Source organism: Protomyctophum bolini, assembly GCF_963924005.1.
Source record: "Protomyctophum bolini genome assembly, chromosome: 3".
NCBI classification, from domain to species: domain Eukaryota; kingdom Metazoa; phylum Chordata; class Actinopteri; order Myctophiformes; family Myctophidae; genus Protomyctophum; species Protomyctophum bolini.
In genome coordinates this window covers 5,886,791-5,913,023 of record NC_137864.1, presented here as the reverse complement: position 1 = coordinate 5,913,023, position 26,233 = coordinate 5,886,791, and the positions used below count along the sequence as shown (strand labels likewise).

General features: G+C 43.9%; 1 protein-coding gene across 1 annotated transcript in view; it reads left to right on the top strand.

Annotated features, from left to right (window-relative positions):
• LOC308311841 (voltage-dependent T-type calcium channel subunit alpha-1I-like) overlaps positions 1–26,233 on the top strand; it is a gene marked incomplete at both ends in the record, with an annotated part of 172,535 nt that overhangs the window by 44,250 nt on the left and 102,052 nt on the right. Inside the window, 6 exon segments of the mRNA XM_080758617.1 lie at positions 3,773–3,865; positions 11,173–11,424; positions 11,467–11,551; positions 13,004–13,389; positions 23,946–24,097; positions 26,037–26,222. Of these exon segments, the coding sequence (XP_080614743.1) occupies positions 3,773–3,865; positions 11,173–11,424; positions 11,467–11,551; positions 13,004–13,389; positions 23,946–24,097; positions 26,037–26,222 (1,154 nt within the window).

The window sequence follows — 26,233 nt, the reverse complement described above, 5'->3', positions numbered from 1 at the left end:
CTTCGATTTTTCAACCAAAAAGAAAAAAAAAACAGATCTACAAGCTCATAGAGTGGCGCGCTATGAGCTTGTAGATCTGCTATTTTTAAATAGCTAAAGCACGACATGATGCTAACACCAAAATGGGTTCCTGCCCAAAATGGGTTAAACTCCTGAATTGTACCATCACATATGTATATTACCGTATATTGACTGTATATGCCCGCTAAACTTGAGGTTTGCCATTTAATGTCATACTGTGCCACTCTTTCCATTAAACAACTATCTTTCTCACTGGTATTTTTCACAATAACCATTCCACATTATGTTTTGACAACTTCTCTGCACCATTAAACACTTTTTTTTATTGGTTAGAAATAGAAAAATATTAAGGTTCAAGGTGTTCTTTATTGTTACAGTAGGCCATCTTGTGTACAGGGGGGGGGGGGGGTTTGATTGTCTGGCAGACCATAATATCCCAAATTATCTTGGTTGATTTTCTAGACCGGGCAGGGGCGAACAGATGTATTTTTGGAGCTGTCCATTTATCCAGGTTTTAGGTTTGTCCGTTTTATTCAGTACACACATATACTCATTGTAATCGTTCAAATGGGCACAGACATGGACACCGTCACAATTTGTCATAATGCTCCACTCTGCTCGCATGGCACAGACTCCCATTGTATCGCAATTTGTAAACACTCGTATCCCTCTTAGGAATATCTTGGATATGGACCCCATTCCATATATTTAAACTATTTTGTCATTCTTTCTCATCTTCTATCTTCACTCTCATTATTTTATTTTACGCTCCTCTCTTCTCATCCTCCAATTTTCGCACTACTTCATTATGCCTTTAACCCCTTTTGGTGTTAGCATTATGTTATAATATAGCTATTGAAAAATAGATCTACAAGCTCCGAGTGGCGCGCTATGAGCTTGTAGATCTGCTATTTTTGAAAAAATTAAGAACGACTGACACAGAAACATAGCTTTTTCAGTAAAACTGTCAGGATGTAGAAGACATTTTTTTTAATCTGATCTCAGGTCAAAATTGGTTAAATGCATGTCATCATAACACACATTCTATCACTATACTGGGAAGAATAGGCTTCATACAGCCGTGCATTGTCTCAGTGCTTCCAGTGTACAGATTGTATTGCGGAAGTGCATCTGAAGATTGTCTGAGCCAACAGTCCATCTCATGCTTTTCCGACCCGCCAATAGTCTTGACATGCGGAAAACGAACCGGATTAAGGTTGGCGGACATGCGTTAAGGTTGGTGAACAGATTAAGGTTTGGCGGAACATGCGTTAAGGTTGGAGAACATGAGCTGCTCTGTTCTTGCGATTATGGTTATAGGTTAGTTATAGGTTAGTTATAGGTTAGTTATAGGTTAGTTATGGTTAGGTATAGTTATATGGTTAGGTTATAGGTTGTCGTTGTCGGACCAATGACTGGTCGGAACTTCTCTATCAGAAACCCGACTATCTCAACACATGCAGATACTGGCAAGTATAGAACGCCCAACACCCAAACACAGACAGATTTGCAAGGGAAAATCCAATTTGCTAAACACAGCCAAAACCAAGGCATCGATGCAAGGTCTTATTTTTAATGACCTTGTTCAAAACCAATAGTAATGACTCACACAAGCATAACAAATCAGACATGAGACAATTAAGCGAGGATTCTAGTTTCAAGAGCACAGACATGGTATAGGGTGAGAGAAGTCACTGATAGCAAATTGGTGGACTTAATGAGGGAATTAGCTGGTGTGGAGTTTTTATTTTATTAAGAATCCGCTTTAGCTGGTGCCATAGCAACCATTATAGTTAGCATCTGTGTTGTGGGATATTTTCAGCACAAACTTTCCCCTACAGTAACAGAAAGCAAGAAAATACACTCCGCTCAACCGTATGGGGTTTAAATGGTTTAATAAAATACTTCATGGCAAAACAACAAAGAACCACTATAAAAACATAGAATTCAGAAATGGTATCACTCTTCAGCCAGAAAGCAACCCCTTGGCAACTACTCAAATCTATCCAAAACAAAAGAGGGACATTTTCATTGAATTATTCTTTTGTGACTTGTTATTTTCAGTCAAGCAGAATTGCCTGGCGGCCCCGGGATAATACGATAACGATTTCTTTCATGTAAAATGACTCGCTTCTCGAGCCCACAATGATGTTGTCGATGAAGAATGTGATCGGGTATAAAGGCTCATACGTACATAGTCTGGATTTTCGGTGGTTGGGTGACCACCGAACTACAACATGGCGTCACTGAGCCGCGGTGAAGAGCAAACCACCGCCACCGCTCCAGCCCGTCTCTCTGTTTTTACTCACCACCGCTCAACGTTATTTCAGCTCCGGTGGTCAAGCTCACCACCGGAGCGGTGGTCACCTCACCACCGAAAATCCAGACTATGAATATAGGCCTTAACACAGTCGCAACAAAAATTGTATAATTTCACGTTTTGTCTTTTGCAAACGAGGAAATAATACAGATCTAATGATGTGATATACAAGCTTGTGTGTGGTCGGCTATACATTGAATAGGTTTAGCACAGTGGTCCTCAAAGTTGGGTCCTATAGGGACCCCCAGTGGTCCTTGAGGGAGTTCAGAGGGTCCTCGGCTATAAATGACAGATAGTTAGGAACCAAATGAACCCTTATGGGTCTGTATAACTCTGAGAGTGTACAAATGGAACACTCCATTTGTACAAACGTTGAATAGAGGAAGGGAGCGCTGCCGCGTGGTCCCTTTGTTTGTTGAACTGAATGCAGGTGCTCGTTGGCGAGGTTAAATCATAACATTAACCCATTCTGACCTGAGATCAGAGTCATACGAGGTTTCCACTGGACACACACTGGTCTGATTAACCCATTCTGACCTGAGATCAGATTCTAAAAAAATGTCAGTCGTTCTTCGATTTTTCAAAAAATAGCAGACCTACAAGCTCGTAGCGCGCCACTCGGTGGCGCGCTACGAGCTTGTAGATCTGCTATTTTTCAATAGATAAAGCATAACACGATGCTGACACCAAAACGGGTTCCCGGTCAGAATGGGTTAAAAGAAGAGGATCCAAGGCACTCTGTTCCAGTGAGGTGACAAAAAAAGGCTTTTCTATTTAAGAGGCATGGCAAAGAACATTACAACACAAAAAAGACCAACGCGTTTCGGCATTTAGCCTTCGTCAGGCTATAAATGCCGAAATAAAAAAGGCCTTTTTTTTCACCTCACTGGAACAGAGTGCCTTGGATTCCTCTTCTTTTAATGTTACTCCATTTGCACACTTGTATACAATGAACATTGATTTTTTTTTACCATATAAACCGGGGTCCCAGAGATAGAAATGCCATTCAATGGGGGTCCGTATATAGCCTATAATGTATGTCAAATCGGGGAATTCAAATGGTTGATAAAATCACTGCTAGAGCCGTAAAAATCTCTCTTATTATGGTTCCCTGGCATATCTTTTCAAATGGGCGTGCATGCCTAAACTTAATTCTCCCTCTGTAAACTAATACCTATAAGCTATAGTCTGGCTGTTCATGCAACGCATCAGGCGGTAACCAATCTAAACAAAGTGCTATCACCACAGAGTAGTACCGGTATGCATTGCCTCCAGTGACGACACTAGCAAGGGTATGATGTATGGATTTTTTCTGCATTAATGTAATTCATGTGATGACCTGGCGTGTGCGTGTGTGTGTGTGTGTGTGTGTGTGTGTGTGTGTGTGTGTGTGTGTGTGTGTGTGTGTGTGCACGTGCGTGCGCGCTGTAGGTGATCACTCTGGAAGGCTGGGTGGAGATCATGTACTACGTGATGGATGCTCACTCCTTCTATAACTTCATCTACTTTATTCTACTCATCATAGTAAGTCTCTCTCTCTCTCTCTCATGCTCTCTTTAACCCGTTTACAGTATATCTGCCTGCTGCTGGCTGCTATAGTTATACATTTTTTATCATTCCCTGTTTTTGTTGCCAAGTTACTGAGTATAGTACTGCTACATGGAACAGACCCTGCCTCTCTCTTTCCTCTGTTGTCATTCTCCCTGTCTACGCACGCACGCATGCACGCATGCACGCACGCACGCACACACACACACACACACACACACTGTACAGTATTTTACCGTATATGCAGTATCTGAGGACAGGTATTATGATAGTGAAATTTCATTTTGTTCTAATAAGTCAGTTCCAAAGTCTTGCATTGTTGCGTGCACGCACACACCGGCATGCACACACACATGCACACACACACACACACACACACACACACACGCACACACACACACACACACACACACACACACACACACACACACACACACACACACACACACACACACACACACACTTGTTGCTCATTATCTTCCCACTGTACATGAAAGTGTGGGGACTTTATCTGTTGAATTGCCTCTGTTTCATCTCTTTTATCTAAAAGAATCTCTTACTTTGCCTCAAACAACATAATAAAAGTACACTCATTAGAACTATAAGTTAAGAGTTATAAGAGTTCTGAGTTTATTTTTTCTCTCTCAGAGAAAAGGGTGAGCAGATCATACTGTAATGATAAAGCTTACTGGGGGGACGTGAGGAGTGTGACAATTATGGATATGGTACACATGATCAAAGCACAGGAGATACATTCACCGTAAGCAACAGCTAGACTGGAGTCCATTTTGGCCCTGGAGAAACAGAATAGAAGGGGGAACTTCTAGTGTATTGTCCCATCACAGGTGTTTCTATCAAGACTTAAACTTGTTATCTTTCACTGCGCAAAAAGCATGGAATACGGATGTGTACATTACAGGAAACTCCCGTTAAACTTTCCAACAAACTCCGGTAAACTCCCGAATTGTACCCTCACACCTGTATATTACGGTATAACTGTATATGCCTGCTAAACTTGAGGTTTACGGGCAAAATACAGTTCCCGTAATTGCCCGTTAACTCCTATTTTCACACAGTGTTTATTTGTCATGTATATTGTTATAGGCATGATAAGCTAATTAGCTTAAGCCAATAAGCCTATATACCTTTGTGTGATAATTAATTATGTATTTGTTATCCATGTATTTCTTATCCACTTGGAGTGTACTGTCTGTTACTGTACATTGTACATGATGAACTGCATGACCATAAAACATTGAAAAGTGAAAAGTGAAGTGAAAGTTGAGAGAAGTAAAAGATGTTAATGGACTGTCGGAGGGAGAGAGACAGAGACTGAGAGAAAGCAACACGAAAACACCAATTATTGTTGCTTCATATCTACATTTAGATTTAATCTTTTCTTTCTTTCTTTTCATAAATTCGTATCCGGTATTTTACAGTTCATGGATAATATACCATGCAGTGTCAGTCACAACCTTTTCACTATACAGTATGCAATGTGAAATTGTATAGGTCTGCTATTTCAACATAGGGACAGTACAGCAGGTTGAGAATGCTCTATTTTTAAATATTTTACCAATAAAAAGTATATACTTTATTAGCACAAGCTTGCTAGTTATTTAATCTATTTTGGGTGCGGGAACCCGTGTTGGTGTTAGCATTATGTTATGCTTTAGCTATTGAAAAATAGCAGATCTACAAGCTCATAGCGCTCCACCGAGTGGCGCGCTACGAGCTTGTAGGTCTGCTATTTTTGAAAAATCGAAGAACCAACTGACATAGAAACGTAGCTTTTTCAGAAAACTGTCAGGATGTAGAAGACATTTTTAGAATCTGATCTCGGGTCAAAATGGGTTAAAATAACTACAGTACTCCCTTACTCTCCTGGAACTGTAAAGACCCGTTACACTGTGAAAGTTAATGACAAGAAATGTAACAAAAGACTTACGATACAATTACGATAATGTACTGTGATGCCCAATGTGACCCATCCGTTTAATGAAAAATAAAAATAAAAACAAAGTTTCCAAAAAAACAAATAACTACAGTACAATGGAGCCATTATAACACGGCTCTTTTTTCCATTCCCTGAAAAGTACGACTGTTTTAAACATACTACTGTATACATCTTTCCCGCCCGACATTGACGATATACTGCTTATGCAATCGAGTCGAATCAAATTCAATTAAACGTGAAATGGACAGGGAGAGAACGAGAGATAAACATGGAGAGAGAGAGAGAGAGAGAGCTACAGAGGAAGGAAGGGGAGCGAGACCTTGATTACGATCGTGTTCAGAGGCTTAGCGCAGGGCATTCAGTGGTTTCATGGGCTTTGCATATAGAAAACAGGAACTAAAGGTCCGAGCTGATTCACTGTGAAGTGCCATCCTCAGCATGCGTGTTGTTAGCGTGTGTAGTGTACCGATGCTATATAATCCACTTGATTTGATGCCCTGGCCTCTCAAACGCGGGAAGCGAACGCAGCTGAGACCCTGCAGATCATGTCTGTCTGTCTGTGTGTCTGTCCCGCTGTTACTGTATATGTGGACCTGGCCCCTTTTGTGCCCATATATGGAGCTGAGTGATTTGTTTGTTGATGCAACACTTTTGTGCCCATAATGGAGCTGAGTGATGCAACACACTCCATATTTGGACGTATAGCGGGACAGACAGACAGACAGACACACACATAGACACACAGACAGGATCTGCTAGGTCTCATAGTAAGTGCTCACTGCGTTCGCAACAAGCTCATAGCATTACGCACTAAGCACTCGAAGATCAGCTATTTTTTTGTAACTTTTTTTAGAAAATCTTTTAATATATCCTTTAAAAGATGGGGTGTCCCCGCAGCCAAATCCATAAACTTTGGGGTTCCTTGACATGAAACAGCTTGAAAAAAAAGAACTGTTTAAGAAGGCATTTTGTAGAATCGACCTCAGGTCTTAATGGGTTAAGCTCTCTCTCTCACTCACTCGCGCGCACACACACACACACACACACACACACACACACACACACACACACACAGTGTTTTGAACATTCTTGACACAATGTCATTTGCCGCCAAGCTTGCAGTGAGCATCCGGAGAGGGCCGTCATCATCTGTCGACCCAGAGCCCAGTCACAAACTTCCCCCCCCCCCCCCCCCCACTGCCCTTGGTGTCCAGATCGTCCTCTCTAGCCCATTCAGGCCTGACGTCGAAATGAACCCATTCTGACCTGAGATCAGATTCTAAAAATGTCTTCTGCGTCAGTCGCTCTTCCATTTTTAAAAATAGCAGACCTACAATGTAGATATGCTATTTTTCAATAGCACAATTATAACAATTAATGTTTAAAACACCAAAAGCGGTTACCGCCCAAAATGGGCTAGACGGACAGGATTCTGACTTAGACACGTTCAGTTAAGCCTGCAGAAGGTATAGTAGCTTTGGCCCAGAGGTGCCATCTTCAGTTAGTCATCCCCCCTGTTACACACATTACTTATTTGGCTGTCACAAAAAACTTTCATAAAGTAATAATAATAATAAAACTTTATTTGTATAGCACCTTTTAAGAACCAGTGTTCAAAGTGTTCAAAGTGCTTTAACAGAGAAACATAATATAAAGACATAGCAAGGAGGCACACAATAGAATACAATACAATGCACAAAATCACAACAACAACAGAAGAATAATCAATAAAAGACAATCAATAAAGACAATCTAAATGGCACTGCAATAGCCTGGTTTTGAAGAAATTGGCTCACTAGAAACTTGAGAACTAAGGTTAGAGGAGGCTAAGTACAACGATTAGGATGAAATGATGTCGCCGCTTTAGATGGTATAATATAGTCAATTATGGAGAGCCTGTGGGCAAAAGTTCTAAATTGGATCAAACACCTTTTCTGAAGTATCTTCCATGGCTGGCTTAGAGATGGTTTACAGACATGTAAGGACATCTAACGGTGCGGAAGCAGCACTGTTTCTCCCACTCACATGTTGCATATTCTCATGCACAAAATGCATTGGGCATGCATGCACTGCAGAGGATTGCAGGCATGGAGACTGGCTGCGCAAATCCCTGCTTTGGATCAATAAGGACCATGCAGCCAGCTCTTTATATGCATATTCAGTGCACATGCACTATGCAAGCGCACACCCTCGCACGCACGCACGCACAACCGCACGCACACACGCAATCTTTCTATCGCTCCTCTCTCTATCTCTCTTAACCACCACCCTTGCTATGTCTCTCCTGCAATATCTTCGTCCTGAATGCTGTAGTGTATCATCATGTTACGACGTTCTTTGACTTAAGCATGAACTACTGAAGGCCGGGGGGGGGGGGGGGGAGATCATGTTTTAAGCATTAACCACTGAAGGCTGGGGGCAGGAGATGTGTGTGTGTGTGTGTGTGTGTGTGTGTGTGTGTGTGTTAGTATACGTATGCCCGGAGCTTTCTTTTTTAATAATAAAGAAACTACAACAGTGCTTTAATCGTGCACGTATAAGAAACGATGACAGGACCTTCACCACAATCATTATAAACTGTGTATAGGTTTAGAATGCATTCCAAGGTAATAATCGGCTTGACTTTTCAAGTTGGTTTTCAAAAGTGCATTATTAAATCGCAATGATACAACAATGATATTTTACTTGTGTCTCAAGTTATAGTCCCTGCAAGTAGATTGTCTTACCACTAGAAGGTCTAAGAGGTCATTTTGACCGTTTTTTTATTATTTTAAAGTTGATTATCTTTGCCCATGAAGCTTTCAGAAGGTTCCATGAGCATCATCATCCATCACCATTCTATCATCTCAGAAAATCTTAACATCTGAAAGAAATTCTAAATGTGAATTTAAGCACATGCAAATTTAGCTGATTTTATTTCAGACCTTCTAGTGTTAAATGAACAGAAACCAGTGGGTTTATCCTTTGAAAATCAAACAAACCACATTTTGTGGTTTGATTGATTTTACAGGTCCATTTCCATTTGGTTCTATTCCTCGAGTTATGCGGGTCCACCATGCATACTGTAGCAAAGTGGTGGTACTTGAAATTAACCCATTCTGACCTGAGATCAGATTCATACGAGGTTTCCACTGGACACACACTGGTCTGATTAACCCATTCTGACCTGAGATCAGATTCTAAAAAATGTCAGTCGTTCTTCGATTTTTCAAAAATAGCAGACCTACAAGCTCGTAGCGCGCCACTCGGTGGCGCGCTATGAGCTTGTAGATCTGCTATTTTTCAATAGCTAAAGCATAACATGATGCTAGCACCAAAAGGGGTTCCCGTTCAGAATGGGTTAATGCCAAATATAACAATTGCCTCTGCCACAGTTTTATTCTTTCAATTAGAATCAGATGAGCCACAGTAGGCGGGTTTGCTGAGGGCTTAGTTTTTTTTAGTTTTCCATAGACTATTATTAGCATAAGTTCTCCCTTAGGCCAGATGTGAAAGAAAGCGGTCTCCCTTAGGCCAGATGTAACAGTATATGTGCATTCCTTTTATAAATACTGTAGATCAGAGGAGCACAATTCAGAAAAAAAATAAATAGAGTGGTGTGTAAAAAAGGCATCGGCATAATTGTTTTCTAATTAAGAAACGAAATATTTTGGCTGATGTTGCGGTTAAACCTCTTAAACGCCACGGGGGGTCCGGGAGGGAAAATCTAAAATATCGGAGTTGGAACCTGAGACCTTGACCAGCCCCATTTACCCGCTGAGAGCTGTTCATGAGGTGGACAGCCGTTTGGGGATTTCGGATTGGGGTCCCAAAAGGGTAATTTTTTTATTTAATACATCTAAAAAGAGAAACGAAATGCACATGTGCTGAGCGACGAACTGTACAGTAAAGTAGAGATACTACTAGAGATAAATAAATGCTCCAACACTGACTCCATCCATCCATCCATCTTCAACCGCTTATCCGTAGTCGGGTCGCGGGGATCAACGGCTCCACCAGAGAGCTCCAGACTTCCCTCTCCAGAGCAACATTAGTGACTTCCTCCTGGGGGGGGGGATTCCGAGACGTTCCAAGGCCAGTGAGTCGATGTGTTTCCTACAACTGCGCTTTGGTCTGCCCCCGGGGGTCTCCTCCCAGTGGGACGTGGTCCATGGTCTGCCCCCGGGGGTCTCCTCCCAGTGGGACGTGGTCCATGGTCTGCCCCCGGGGGTCTCCTCCCAGTGGGACGTGGTCCATGGTCTGCCCCGGGGTCTCCTCCCAGTGGGACGTGGTCCATGGTCTGCCCCCGGGGGTCTCCTCCCAGTGGGACGTGGTCCATGGTCTGCCCCGGGGTCTCCTCCCAGTGGGACGTGGTCCATGGTCTGCCCCGGGGTCTCCTCCCAGTGGGACGTGGTCCATGGTCTGCCCCCGGGGGTCTCCTCCCAGTGGGACATGGTCCATGGTCTGCCCCGGGGTCTCCTCCCAGTGGGACGTGCGTCGAGGACCTCCCCTCTTTGGCCACTCAGAATAGCCAAATGGCATTGATCACGCCTCCAGGTCTTTAGTTTACTCAAGTTAGGGAATAAGACCTGGTACTTAAGACACGCAAAATACAGCCTTATATGTGTGGAAAGCATGTTAGGACCTCAAACTGTGACCAAAACAGAGACAAAGCGCTACAGAGTTGGAACCAACGGTAAAAACTTGATCGCACTAATGTCACGCAGAACGACAGAAGAAAACAGGACTCGCGCGCGGTTCAGCCAGGTTAGATTACAGATCGGAGCAAAACTTTGTTAATTCCTCCTTAGCAATTGCTTTGTTATATTTCCCCCAAATTACCATTTGGAGAAGAGGAGATATAAAGAACCATATACATTTAGAAACAGTATTATTAACCCATTTTGGGGCGGGAACCCCTTTTGGTGTTTCAAAGTTAACATTGTTATAATTTAGCTATTGAAAAATAGCAGATCTACAAGCTCATAGCGCGCCACCGAGTGGCGCGCTATGAGCTTGTAGGTCTGCTATTTTAGAAAAATCCTTAAAATGTGGCGCAAATCATTGAATATATATTTCAGAGCGAACATTTTTAACTAAAATCTTTGCTTCTGGGGGGGGGGGGGGGGGGGTCCCTGGAACTACATATTTTGAGATGGGGTCCCGTGGCCCAACAGAGATAATTCTGGTGGTCCTGGACATGAAAAAGGTTTTAATCGACCTCAGTCCGAAATGGGTTAAAAATCAGTCGAGCACGTGTGTGTGGCGGTGTCATTATGCTTGCTTGTGACATAACACCATACAATACATACAGTATATACACTATTCGCCCCCCGGTCGTCTATAGGTGGGTTCCTTCTTCATGATCAACCTGTGCCTGGTCGTGATCGCCACGCAGTTCTCGGAGACCAAGCAGCGCGAGCACCAGCTGATGCAGGAGCAGCGGGCCCGCTGCACCTCCTCGTCCACGCTGGCCAGCCAGCCGGGCGACTGCTACGAGGAGGTGTTCCTGCTCCTCTGCCACGTCCTCCGCAAGGCCTGGCGGAGAGCGGGGGCCTTCGTCAACTCCCTGCGAGGCAAGCCCCGAGGCTTCGGAAGAGTCACGGCGAGGAGGGGAGAGGGAGGAGGCGGAGGAGGCGGAGGAGGAGGAGGATGGAGAGAGGACGGGAGAGAAGGGAAGGCAAATGGAAGGGGAGGACGTGAGATGAGAAGGCTGTCGAGGAACGGTGAGTGGATGATATGGATCAAAGAGATTTTGGGATTGTTGGGCAAAGGTTTGAGGTTTTCTTTTGGGTTTTTTGAGGGGCGCTATAGCCTCACGTATAATGTTTGTCTTTAGTTCAAAGTTTGTTCAGTAGACGCGCATTGACAATGAAGGGAAAATGTACGTCATAATGTGTCGTTTACGTCATATTGTCTCTTCATTGTTAATGGCGTTTAATAGTTTGTGTTGGCACCACAGATATTGTAAATTGTATGTATACGCAATCCGATCCGAGTTCCAGCACCATATGCAGTTGTTCTGTAGAGAACTCGATTGGCTTCGGCAGTACAAAAAAGAAAACGAAAACATTACGTGTGCCACACGCTTTGGGATGTCTTGCTTGAGCGGATTACAAAATAAGGCCCATTACATTCTAATGGATCCCTCCTATCTGGCCAACAACCTTTTTTAATCTATATAGTTCCTTCTCACAAAAGACTAAAGAATAGCAGATGTTCTGAAGCTGAACCGTAATACTCCAACGATAGCACGATAGCAGTCCACTTGGTTAGGTTTGTGCAATTGGCCAGGTGTTTTTAAATCACTCGAAGAACTACCGGTACTTTGTTTAATGAGTGAGTGGTTTTATTATTTGTCTGTTTTGGGATATTTTACTTTTAAATTAAATTTTAAATTTGGTCATTTCATCGTCTACTAAGTTTTTTTTGTTGCTCGATTCAGTATCTAGATATGTGATATTCATTTTAGCTGCCCCGCCCCCCTTACTACCCTTAACCCATTTTGACCTGAGATCAGATTCATACGAGGTTTCCACTGGACACACACTGGTCTGATTAACCCATTCTGACCTGAGATCATATTCTAAAAATGTCAGTCGTTCTTCGATTTTTCAAAAATAGCAGACCTACAAGCTCGTATCGCGCCACTCGGTGGCGCGATATGAGCTTGTAGATCTGCTATTTTTCAATAGCTAAAGCATAACATGATGCTAACACCAAAATGGGTGCCCGGTCAGAATGGGTTAAACCCATTGTAACCATAAACTCTAATTTAACCTTGTTAGATTCATCGGAAACACCTGTCCTTTTTCTGGCGATACTCATACTGCCCTCCTAATACGTGACGGGGGGGGGGGGGGGGGCTGTGATTTCTTAATTACTTTTTTCATTCATTTTTAATAATTCAATTTGAAAGTGGAATATCCCTTTAAGTGATCTCACTGTAAGACCAATTAAAACAGTGTTGAATCTCAAGGACACTTCGACGCGATGCCAGTATAAAACAGATACGACGTAAATTTTCTTTAAAAAAAAAACCCATAAAAGATATGGAGATGATACTAATAATAATAATAATAATAGCTCAGATTTATATATTGCTTTTCTAAAGTATATGAAGGCATGAATAAAATGCCCATTCAACACTATAACGTCCAGTCTGTCCTATCCGTCAGCCGGCCACTGCCCCAACCACAACAGACCTGACCACCCCGTCTCCCTCGCCTCCGCCTCCGACGGCTGCCCTCAGTGCACCGCGGCCCTGGCGCTCACGGACGGTGGGGCGGCGGGACCACCACCACCACCGGCCGCCACGGTGGAGGAGACGGCGGGTGGCGAGGGCGGCAAGAAGGACGAGAATGGCAAGGAGAACGCCGCCGCCACCGCCGCCGCGAAGCCTCCGGGGGAACGCAGTCCTCCCAGGCCGATGAGCTGCAGGGGGTGCTGGGCCGCCGCCAGGAAGAAGCTGTGGAGCATCGTGGAGAGTAAATACTTCAACCGAGGCATCATGATCGCCATCCTCATCAACACCATCAGCATGGGGATCGAGCACCACGAGCAGGTATTATGGGGACGTCCACACACTTCTTTCTTTCTTTCTTTCTTCTTTTGTCTTTTTCAATCTCTGTCTCTCTTACCCCCTCTCTCTCTCTCACTCAAACAGTGATGTTTTCGTCGACTAAAACTAAGACGAATTTTTTTCGTCGACTACCTTTTTTTCACTGACTAAAACTAAATAAAAACGAATCTATATGATGACTAAAACTGAGACTAAATATACTGACAATTTCGTCGACAAATAAAAACTAGACTAAAATGTTAGGAAGGGACTAGTGGACAAGAGATCCCGTTTTATGCTGGGTTGCATGCTGAAAATAGCAGATATACAATCTCACAACGCGTCGCGAGATTGTATATCTGCTATTTTCAGCATGCAACCAAAGTGTAAAATATGTCGTTACAACGACATCAAGGCCTGTCAAAAAACACATTTTAGTCGACTAAATCAACTGTAGATTTAGTCGACTAAAATCGTATGACATTTAGTCGACTAAAACTAGACTAAAACACTAGAACATTCCAGGTGACTAAAATGTGACTAAAACTAAGTGAAAACTATTCAAGAGCCAAAAACAACACTGCACTCAAAGCGGTTATATAGGATCATGCCCATTATACATTTCCAAAGCAAACACGCAGCAGGCCCAGTCACGGCAATAAAAGCACACCGCAGATGTATCACCCCCCTGCCTCTCATTCACTGAAGTCCAATCCATTTATTCAGTCTCCTCCATACAGTATATATATACGGCACTGTCCCCCTCTTTCTCCATTCTTTCTGTATAATGTAATCTTTGTATCCAGATTGGGTTTGGCTCTGCCTATATACAGAGTCGTAATGTCGGAGGGTGAATTCAGGGCCACTGGAGCACAAACACACTTAGATCCACTCCAAGAAATACGAACGATGCTTTACTGAAGTCCTTCAGACATCCTTCTATCTGTTTTTGGTGCTGTAGGGTTATACAACATGTTCTCTATCTCAGGCCAGTATATGTCCACATACATACACATGAGAGGGACACATATATACTGGCCTGAGATAGAGAACATGTTGTATAATGTCCCTCTCATGTCCCTGTTTGCCTCTGTTTCTCCGGGGTCCAGTCCACACATGATCTCTCTTTCTCCCCCTTTCTTTTTTTATTCTTATAATTTTTATCCCACAATGTTCATGCTTCCTTATATGCATGAGGAGTCCAAGCTGCTTCTTTTCACCTGACAGGGGAGAGATTCCCCGGCCGGACGTATAGCGCGGGAAGGAACACGTTATTTATTTTCCGACCAGTTCCTTTCCCCTCCATCAGGCACCTCGGCTGGCCAGGGGGAGGTATAGTTTAGAGACCAGGATTACTGCATGTTTTTTCGTGAGGGTATACCTACCCTATACTGGACACGGGGAGAACATGCAAACTCCACACAGAAAGGCCCAACCCCGCCTCGGGTATGGGCACTGATGACGCGGAGGAGAGAACACGCTCCCAGCGCCGGGAATCGAACCCAGGACCTTCTAGCTGTGAGGCGACAGCACTACCGACTGTGCCACCGTGTCCCCCCTCTCCCCCTTTCTGTGATCCCTCTCTCCCTCGCTCACATTACTCCCACTCACTTCTCTAACCCCACAATATTGGGTTGCCTCCTTCTGATGTCCATACTGCATGTGGATGAAAATATAGACGGAGAGACATAGAAAGAGTTATAAATCTTGTGATTCTTCAGACTTCAGCTAAAGGTGGTGTATGGATCAGCAAAAGGTGGTGTATGGATGTACGCACGCACGAACGCACACAGAGAGAGAGAAACAGAGCTGGCCATCCATCCATCAGTCCATGCAGGGGTTTTATCCACCCCTTTGAGCTGATCTAGCATAGCACTATGGGCCACCATATTCCACTGCAGCGCTGGGAACAATCGATGGCCGGGATGGGGGAAATGATCAACAGCCAAATGCTGTTGATCCTTGAGAGATAAATGAACACTGGTACTACTGTAGTGTAGTGTGAGGGAAGAATGACATATTGACTTTCTTTGTTTCAGATGAATATTGTAAAATGTGTATTCATCTTCATTTGACTCCTATTCTGTATGAATGCGAGTGCCTCTTCTGTTGCTGTGTGTGATGAGGTTTGAATTGTGTTTGCTGTGGGTGAAACTGGAAGTACAGATACAGTATAAGGATGGGCCGCATATCCCAGGATGTGGGCTTTTTTTATTCAAACATTACAACGTCACCGATGCAAATACATTATTTGTTTACAAACATTGAGACTGGTCGCACGGGTGACTGTTTCATCATGTAATCAATTCCCAACAGAGCTCCAAACCTGTTGTTTTGGGGATAGCGCTGGTTTCAGTTCATTCAACCTCCTCTTATATCTGTTGGCTAGTGAGGTGCACCCTAGGGAGACATACAGTACTTCATTGCGCACACTTGCACAGAGAACAGCTGATGCTCACATTTTACACCTGAGTGCAGTTAGAACTTTTCCATTGCGTCTTATGAGAGGCAGGGTTCTTGTGGTGCCGACCTGCGCGCACATGCTGATGCTTAAAGGATAAGACCACTTTTTTTGAGGTTTGGGTTGTGTAGTTACTTTGCCATGATGCAACTCCAAATGTGGACAAGAAATAAAAAATAACTGCTCCAATGATTAGAAATTGATAATTCAAAATATGCTGCTCATTGACTTACATTGTAGCTAAAACAGCTCTCAAAGTCACTCTTTTAGTACGTAAACAAACACAAACAATGTTGATTCAGACAATATAGAGCATCACCAAAACTCATGTAGTTTTATTTTTTCATAAAAATGTTATCTTGCTGTTGATTTGTCCATTTTATTGGGAAGAAAATCCGGACTGGATCCGTGGATCCGGATCCAGATCTTCAAATAGTAAAATCAACAGGAATCTAACATTTTTATGAAAAAATAAAACCACATGAGTTTTGGTGATGCTCTATATTGTCTGAATCAACATTGTTTCTGTTTGTTTACGTACTAAAAGAGTGACTTTGAGAGCTGTTTTAGCTACAATGTAAGTCAATGAGGAGCATATTTGGAATTATCAATTTCTAATCACTGGAGCAGTAATTTTTCATTTCTTGTCCACATTTGGAGTTGCATCATGGCTACACAACCCAAACCTCAAAAAAGTGGTCTTACCCTTTAACAGTGTGATGTCGTCTGTTAAGGCGTCTATTTACATGGAACAGGTGCGGCCACTTTGTAGTGTGTCCTCAAGAAACACCCTAAATGTCTCTTTGGGGACCAATGGAACCAGTTTCAAGGAGTCATGAAGTTTAATGTGTGTGGAGCATACTGTAATAAATGAAAGCAGTCTTTTCTTGTTCACTGTTCTTACGTGGACTGGTATATCTAATGTGCGTTTGTGAATGTAGGCCTGTTGAATATTCAAGTAACCTGGCTTGGATCTAAAAGTGCAAAGTACAAAGGAAGCTTGCCACACATGGTCTTAATACATAGCTATTGCCCTTTCTCCTATGCCAGAGCCGACATAATTTATTTTGGATCAGAAATTGGCACATTATAAGACATTTTAAATGGCCTCTATAATAACATTTAACTTTTTCGTAGTTTTCGTAGTTTTTGGGAGGCTTTTTTGAAGTGCTTTCTACACCAACAAAAATAGATATTTCTATTATGTGTACTCGAGCAGGCTGTTTGTCTGTCTGTTTTGCTCACCGACAGTGTTGTCACTGTTGAGCTGCTTGTTATAATCCACACTATCCTCATCCTCAGAAGTGTGTCTGTTAGACATATTTCATTTGATCATACACTAACTAATCATTAAACATGAAACGAGTGGGTAGAGGCAGCAGAATTGCAATCGTTTGATTGAATCACTTTCCAAACTTTTTGCAGACTTTGAATAAGAGCGAGAGACCATGCAGGTTCAAATAATAATCGGATTAGACTTCACAAAGAGCCTAATCTTTCCAAACAGAAGCCTGTGTGCAATGTGCATTGATGCACAACAGGTGTGTCATCACGCCCAGCTCAGAGTCTAATTAACTCAGGCCAGCTGTGACTGCTTAAATTAGCCACCACCCTTTCTATGTCACCGGCACAGACTCTCCCTGTCTCGTCTAGGGCTTGTTTTTCTGTGTGTCATGTCCATGTTCTAATTTCGTAGCTCTATGTCCTTGTCTTCCCCAGCTGTTTCTCTCTTTTGTAATCACCCCTCTTGTGTATTTACTCGTGTTTCCCAGTCAGTCCTTGTCGGGTCATTGTTTTGAGTTGCAATTATATTGTTTTTTTGTCGGGTGAAACTTGCCTATAGACCGATTCACAGAGGGTTTCCTGGGCGCGGCCATTACTGAGGTGTACCATTAAGCGCAACAGCACTGATTAGCCACACCTGGCCTACGGAGCACCTGCTCCATGGATTACACCTCAGTAATGGCCGCGCCCATGAGGGCACCCCTCTGTGAATCGGTCTATAGTGAAAGCTCATGAAATGTAAGACCTGGTCATACATGAGTCATACTGAGGACCTGATCCTGATTGGCTGCCACACACACCGCTGTCATGTATTGGTTACTCAGGTCACATGACCAGGAAACGGGTAACAGGAAGCAGGTAACAGAAATCTTTTGAGATGTTCTTTCACCTGACAAATATCACTATGTGATAATTTCTTGTTTTTTTTAAGTAAAACACCAATCATGGGTTTAGAACATATGCCTTTCTGCGCCACCTTTGCAATTTCCTTCACAATTAATACCCTAGAGTTTTTTGATTGGTGTAGCAGTGTTATTAATTTACATTACAATAAATTGAAAACGCTACATGCCGCAATCTTATAGTTCTTATTATAGTCCTTGTTCTTATTCATGGTCCCTGCATGATTTAATTACCTATACTGTATATGATTGACAGCATTTGTGAACTTGGCAACATGTGTTTTTTTATTGATATATGTGACTACATTTGACTGACTGCCATTGGATTTTTTTTGAATTTTCGTTTTTGTCATATGAAAGCAGGGAATCATAGCTTCAAATGGACATATTGGTTGTTCAGTTTGACCCGCCAGTTTTGTAGATTATTTGGCTTATAGAGAAAACAGCGAGTTGAGAAAACAGGCTTGAAAGGTTCACTTCATTACTTTTAAAACTACAGTGAACTCTTATCTGTAGGGGAGAGCTATCTTTCATTCATAGAAGGAAGACAGACAGACAGACTCTGTGCTGCAGTACTGCAGCAGCGCAGCTTAAGGTCTGATACATTTCTTTCTGCCTTGTGAAGGCGATGGAACCAGAAGGTATTATCACCAATAAGACGCGGGAAGCTAACGCAGCTCGTACATATTTGGGTTTTGGACGTATAGCTGCTTTGGGGACTCCTTATATGGTTATGGCTGAGTCATGGTGACACAAATCACTCGGCTCCATATATGGGCACAAAAGCGGGACAGACAGACAGACAGACAGACAGACAGACAGACAGACAGACAGACATGATCTGCTAGGTCTCATAGTAAGTGCTCATTGCGTTCGCAAATACAATGTTGTTTTTTCTATATATCTAAGCAATGTTTTCAGCCTGAAAAGTAAAATAATTATTTGGAGAAATACCAGTATGGTGCAGTACGGTATAGCGGCCTTTCGCCTCACAGATAGAAGGTCATGGTTCGATTCTTGTGCATGTTCTCCCCGTGTCCCCTTACGGTAGGTACAGTATATTTACCCTCACAAAAAACATGCAGTAATCCTGCTCTCTATTCTGCCTCCCCCTTGGTCAGCTTGATGGAGGGGGAAAGGAACGGGTTGGAATTGCGTGCTCCTTCCACGTATACCGTCCTATACCGGAGAAACTCCCCCCCCCCCCCCCCTGTCAGGTGATAAGAATTAACTCCTCATGCATTGAAGGAAGCATGAGCTCAGTTCGGGGCTCTCCCACGGTTGGCAGAGAGTGTACTATAGCGCCCAGGATTACAGTTTAGGCGGTTTAGTCAGAGTTAAAAAAAATCGGGTTACAAAATCGTGAGATAAAAATAATTGCGACCGAAGGTCACAGTTAACTATGAAATCACGCGTTTCCCGCCATGCAGCGTGTCGGGCACCAGTGTGTGTCGGGGCACCATATATGGTGTCCAGGTTGAAGTGTGGATATACCCCTGATGTCATAGTAAATGCGACCTTGCTGTCGCAGTTAAAGGGACACTTCACCCTTTTTGCAAAAAAAATTATGTTAATGACGTTTAGAAGCTTTAGATCACTTTCCTGGGGGTATTTATGTGTGTAATATGTGGTTTTAGATATTTTAGATTGTAGCAGTGAGCCTGTTGTCTCTGATGTCATGGACACTGGTCTCACTACCTTCCTGGACTACAATTCCCATAATTCTTTGGTGCACTGCTCCTCCTTGTGGATAGGGGAGAGCTGTCTTACTGAGACAACATGTAGTCCAGGAAGGAAGTGAGCCCAGTGTCCATGACATCAGAGACAACAGGCTCACTGCTACAATCTAAAATATCTAAAACCACATATTACACACATAAAGACCCCCAGGAAAGTGTTCTAAAGCTCCTAAACGTCATTAACATATATTCTTTTGCAAAAAGGGTGAAGTGTCCCTTTAAGCCCATTATATGGAGATCCCTGATGTCATCAATATTGGCCAGCAACTCTACATCTGACCTCAAACCTCAAATCCTTAGATCTCCATAATGTCAGAGAGCTCTGTTCTGTTCTGGTTCCATGTTGTTGATCCGACCGACCCATGCCAAAGCGCCAGCACTCACCCAGCAGTCTGCCGTCAATGAGACGGATTGGCGTCTTACTGGTAATAATAAAGAAAATACAGTAACATAATGAGAAGTAGTAGTAGTAGTTTATTTATTTTGGTCATTAAAACAAATCAATACAGTGCCTGCTTTTTTGTTTTGCAAAAGAAACATTGACCGAAAAGGTGTCGGCTGAAGCCTAAGCTTATAAGTGCCTACCCTTCTAACAGAACAGAAGTTATGGAAACGGTGCATGGTGCACACAGGGAATATGGCACTGATCGGTTCAGCAGTTTGTGAGATTAGCTCTTACCTCTTATACATGGCTCAGCATGCGCATGTATGTACTCTATTATTAAAGATGTCAGTTTGGCTCAAATAATGTGTCAATCTGAGACACTGCACAGGTGTTCACAAACGATCGGTGAATTGCTTCCTTGGCCTATACGGACGTGTGCACTATAGATTTGGTTGATCTGTCTAATGCATGGTTTAATATAAGATACAAGATGTCAAGTTGTCTCTGTATTCCGAATTCATATTGCATTTGACTGTGCACAGTAAGCGGAGGTGTGTGTGTGTGTGTGTGTGTGTGTGTGTGTGTGTGTGTGTGTGTGTGTGTGTGTGTGTGTGTGTGTGTGTGTGTGTGTGTGTGTGTGTGTGTGTGTGTGTGTTTGTGTGTGTGTGTGTGTGTGTGTGTGTGTGTGTGCTTGCTGTCACGGTTATTGGAAGAAGAAAAAAACAGTCCTGGATTGGGGGGAATGGAGTTATGAGTCCAATGATGTTTGTACCGTGCGTGCGACGTGTGTGCAAGTGTGTGGTTTGTGTGCTTATAACCCTGGACAGACAGATAGGCAGATGTCTTTTCACAGCCTCATAGGAGCCACATGCATGAAAAAGACAAAAATGTGTTTAGCTGCGATAAAATAAACATAAAAAAGCCTATTGAATGACACAGGCACAGCTTTTACAATTTCAGATTGTGTGAAAGCGTTGTGTCTACTTACTTCGTAGCATATACGGTATACTTTTTAGCCTCGCATAGCGATAACCACTGTGTGGATATTAGCCCCGTCCCTCTCAGTGTTATATCGGAATACTGGGCCCTGGTTGGTTATATAGCCTTGTTCCAGACGAACCTGATTGGATGTCACCATTTCGGGCCGTGAAGTCCTCCCACAATTGAGAGGGGCCAGACTTAATCTGCCTGGCTATAGGCCAATATGCAATGCACTGCAAAGGCAGATGAAGGCTGTGCTACGGTATATGCAAGGCTATAGGCTGGTATGCTTTGCCCATCTGGCAAATCCAAGCATCCAAGAGTTGTCACATCTGCGGTAATGAGATTTCTCCACGCAGGCTGTTGTGTGACGCAGCCACGCAGGGGACCGGCATCATTAGCCTGTGTTTTCACACAGCTAAACATCTATTATTAGGCATGCCTGTTGCATCAGAGAGTGCATATAAACTCGCATGAATAGACAAACTCTCTCTCTCTCTCTCTCTCTCTCTTGCACGCACGCACGCACAGACTGATTGACAGACACACACACACACACACACACACACACACACACACACACACACACACACACACACACACAGGTAAATGCTAAACACCATGGGCCCTATAAATTCCGAGTTGCAAAAATGACAGTAGCGTACTGGCGTCATTGGTGAGTTAGCAGAATTGTGACGAGATCACAATAAAATCAGGATCATTATCATTTTAGCTATAGGGTGGTGTGTGTGTGTGTGTGTGTGTGTGTGTGTGTGTGTGTGTGTGTGTGTGTGTGTGTGTGTGTGTGTGTGTGTGTGTGTGTGTGTGTGTGTGTGTGTGTGTGTGTGTGTGTGTGTGTGTGTGTGTGTGTGTGTGTGTGTGTGTGTGTGTGTGTGTGTGTGTGTGTGTGTGTGTGTGTGTGTGTGTGTGTGTGTGTGTGTGTGTGTGTGTGTGTGTGTGTGTGTGTGTGTGTGTGTGTGTGTGTGTGTGTGTGTGTGTGTGTGTGTGTGCGTGCGTGCGTGCGTGCGTGCGTGCGTGCGTGCGTGTTAAAGCTCCTCCAGCCTATTTCACTTCCTGTTTTCCCTATACTTTTCTCAGCAAACACCTGAGCTGCTGTGGTTGGAAATAATACATCATGCTGCCATGGCAACCACACAGTCTTTCTCGGGTGATTCCCGTGAAGTCGACGTTGAAGTTCAAGGTCAAATGTTTATTTTTAGATGTGTGTGAGTGAAAGCACAAGTGACATCTCAGACTAGTATATAGTCTTGCGGTGGAGCTCTCAACCACCTTAGAATCGAATCCAAAATGGGGACTATATAACCGGCCGGTCACACAACGCATGCAGAATGGAGAAATCAGCTGCCAAAGTCGTTTTTACAGGAGCTGGGCATTGTTGTCACATTCTAACACAGACCGAATACGCCATCTCAGCACCGGCCTCATGCAGTGGCTTGTCTCGCTAATCATTAGACCTCCTTGGATTGAATACTCCTTGTGCCACTATTTTTCCGCCAACTGCAATACAATAATGTTTTTGGTGATAAGGTATCGTTTTTAGACCGCGGGCGAAGGCGTGCCGTCTCGCGCGAACTTGAGCCACGAGAGACACCACCGATTATCTCCATAATCTAGTATTAGTGCAATAGCTGTGAAATTATTTATTTTCTATACTGGCGGGTGAAATATACCTCTATAATAATATATTCTCAGGCTGTGACGTATTTGCTGCACGAGTGAATTTGATCGAGCCAAATCCTCCACCTGTCTCGTCTAAAAAGTGAATGGGGTAAAAAGGAAGTATGGTCTTGTGGTATTATGAGGACCATGCTTGCTTGATGTGCAATCCTACAGTACACCCCCTGGACACAATGTACAAGTACAGTACATGCCCTGGACATGACGCTAGTTTATCGCAGGGACTTACACCCCCAATCCAACCCTTATTGCTTGAGTCTTTGGTATGACCTGGCCAGGTGACCAATGTATGTACTGTATGAGTGATAATATAACTGCTGTGGTTTGTGTATAGCATTTTCTGAAGGTGGTGTGTGTGTGTGTGTGTGTGTGTGTGTGTGTGTGTGTGTGTGTGTGTGTGTGTGTGTGTGTGTGTGTGTGTGTGTGTGTGTGTGTGTGTGTGTGTGTGTGTGCTTGTGTGTGTGTGTGTGTGTGTGTGTGTGTGTGTGTGTGTGTGTGTGTGTGTGTGTGCGCGCGCGGTCATTTCCAATACATTTGTCGGCAAGTTATTCACAGACATGAATACTGTGGCAGGCCGGCCCGGCTATGCAAGAACAGGCGGGAGCTCCTCTGCTCCAAGAGATACTGTTCAGTTTAGGCAAGATTCTGACTTGAGGTGTTTATTCATAAGCCCACACAGATGGTGGTATAGCGTCGCCCCAGTGGCTCCTCAGCCAGACACATGCAACAAGTGTCTGAATCCCTGCGCCATTGCCATGTGCGTGCGTGCGCAAACCAATCTGCTTGTCCTTGCCCTTTCTAAGTCATTGATTTGTTCCAGGCGATCCATTGAGATTGAAGTGGCTTATAATAACTACAGACAAAGAGATGCATGTAAATGAACTTGCGTATGCATTGATTTCCTCAGACAGCATGTGGTTGGTAGATTTACGAGTGTATATATGTGTGACCTACAGTATATAATATTATCATAAACAATGCCCTCTCACATCCTCATCTTTATCTGTTTTTCCCCCCCATGTCTCCTCTCCTCTCCTCTCCTCTCCTCTCCTCTCCTCTCCTCTCCTCTCCTCTCCTCTCCTCTCCTCTCCTCTCCCTCTCCCCTGTAGCCTGATGAGCTGACAAATGTTCTGGAGATCAGTAACATTGTCTTCACCAGCATGTTCTCCTTGGAGATGGTCCTCAAGCTCACCGCTTTCGGCTCCTTCGACTACCTGCGGAACCCCTATAACGTGTTCGACGGCATTATCGTCATCATCAGGTACAGTACTACAAAACCATGTACAGTATGCCGACTTTGAGCGAACTGTGATCGAAAACGGGGGATTGCTCTGGGAATGCTCTCTATACCCGCACTCGACTATAGCATTACTGTAGAGCGATGCCACATTGGCGCCACACGTACGTCACTTGTTGTCCAGCTGTATCAGATGGTTAAAAATGTGCCACCTGCGACGCCTCAGCGGCAAACAGCTTTTGTCTTTTGTCCCCTTTTTGCGCACACCCGCGAGGCCCGGTGGCGTGTTTGATCTGCCGATGTTCCCCCATTCATGGCAGCGCTGCAGTGCTCTCTCTCCGCATGTCTAATCCACACATGAAATGCACATCAAAGCAGCACACGATCAAAATGATCAAGGCCATCACACACCGTCACATAGATGTAGATCGTATACACACATCCGCATCTTTCATCTCTCCGTCTCCTCAGTCCCGTGGCGCTCCTTCATCTCTCCTAACCTTCCCCACTCTGTATACAATCTGTCTCCTTTCTTTATTCGTTTTTTTTTTTTAATTCTCAACCTTCCACAACCTTCCACATTCACGGTACGGTATTTTTTTTGCTTTTTGGCTATTTCCCCCGCTTTATAACAACATTGCGGTGGCAGTAGCCTGGAACTCACCTATGCTTTTTTATGGCATATAGGCAGCTCCCGGCAGGATCCGCCGGGAGAAACTATGCGCAGCTGCGCGACATGAGACTAATTAGATAGATAGATAGTAGATAGTTTTGCGCTACTCTATGCCGAATTGAAGTGGACTCAGACGCAGACTTTTTTTTCCTCCCTGGAAATAAAAACGTCTGTGTTTCCGAGGCTAAGGTGGCAGTGGCTCAGGAGTAGAGTGGCCGGTTGAGCAACCAAAAATGGGAGCCTTACGGTTCCCATTTTGATCCTCGGCTCCCTCAGTTAGTGTCGAAGTGTCCTTGAGCAAGACTCTAAACCCCTAATTGCTCCCGATGTGGCAGGTTGGTTCCTTGCATGGTTTCCTCCATGAATGTGTGTGTGTGAATGGGTGAATTGGTTAAATCCCAGGTGGCTATAGGAACACTTTTAACGTGTTTTTGAGCTTTGTATTAATTACAGTAATAATCATCTCACTCATATTTACCGTATGCAGGGCTCCCGGCCACTATAGCAATGCTTGGCTCAAAGTCTCATAGGAAAGAAATTCTCACGGACCGAACACTGCAATGCTTGACCTTTATAGCCCTTTTTTCTTTGATTCACGGCTCAGATTGAGCTGGATTGAACAACGCGACAATGTTATACCGGCTCTATATTACCGCGGTTAGTTAAAATACGAACGCTTCTAAAGGCTCTTAAGTGGACAATGATCACATTGGCTTTGGCCGATCCTCGCTAGCTGTGTTGGGGTGGGCGGCGGCGGTCTTGTTCTCCAAGCTAAATAGAATGAGAGTCTATGGTGGCATAGCGCCCAGGCCGGGTTTTAGCGGCAGGTTATGAGTTAATAATGTGTGTACTACTTTCTTTAGATTTTTGAGTGGTGCAACCACTCCAAGGAACAGCAATGTTCACCTATATGTCCCTGTGACGTTAATGAGCACGAGAATGAGTACCAGTAGGGGCGCTGTTGTGCCAGAAACAGAGAGAGAGAGAGAGTGCTGCACTGTTGCCTACTAATGAGAGAGAGAGAGAGAGAGAGAGAGAGGGGGGGGGTTCACACAGTTCACACGGGTGTGATTTTTAAATATCATCTACAGTATCTGACCATCTGTCCATCTTACCATCCTCCCAACTCGTCGGTGATAGAAACACGTTTGGCATCACTCTTCAAGTAGTCCAATGTGTTTACACATGACAGACAATGCAACGCGGTCTAGAGCCATGTGTTCAGCTCACATCATCAGCATGGTGTTTGTTTGTCTGTTTGTCTGTTTGGTCTCTTGCGTCGTCCAACAGCGTGTGTGAGATCGTGGGCCAGTCGGACGGCGGTCTGTCCGTGCTCCGGACCTTCAGGCTCCTGAGGGTGTTGAAGCTGGTGAGGTTCATGCCGGCCCTGAGGAGACAGCTGGTGGTGCTGATGAAGACCATGGACAACGTGGCCACCTTCTGCATGCTCCTGATGCTCTTCATCTTTATATTCAGGTAGCTGCGCG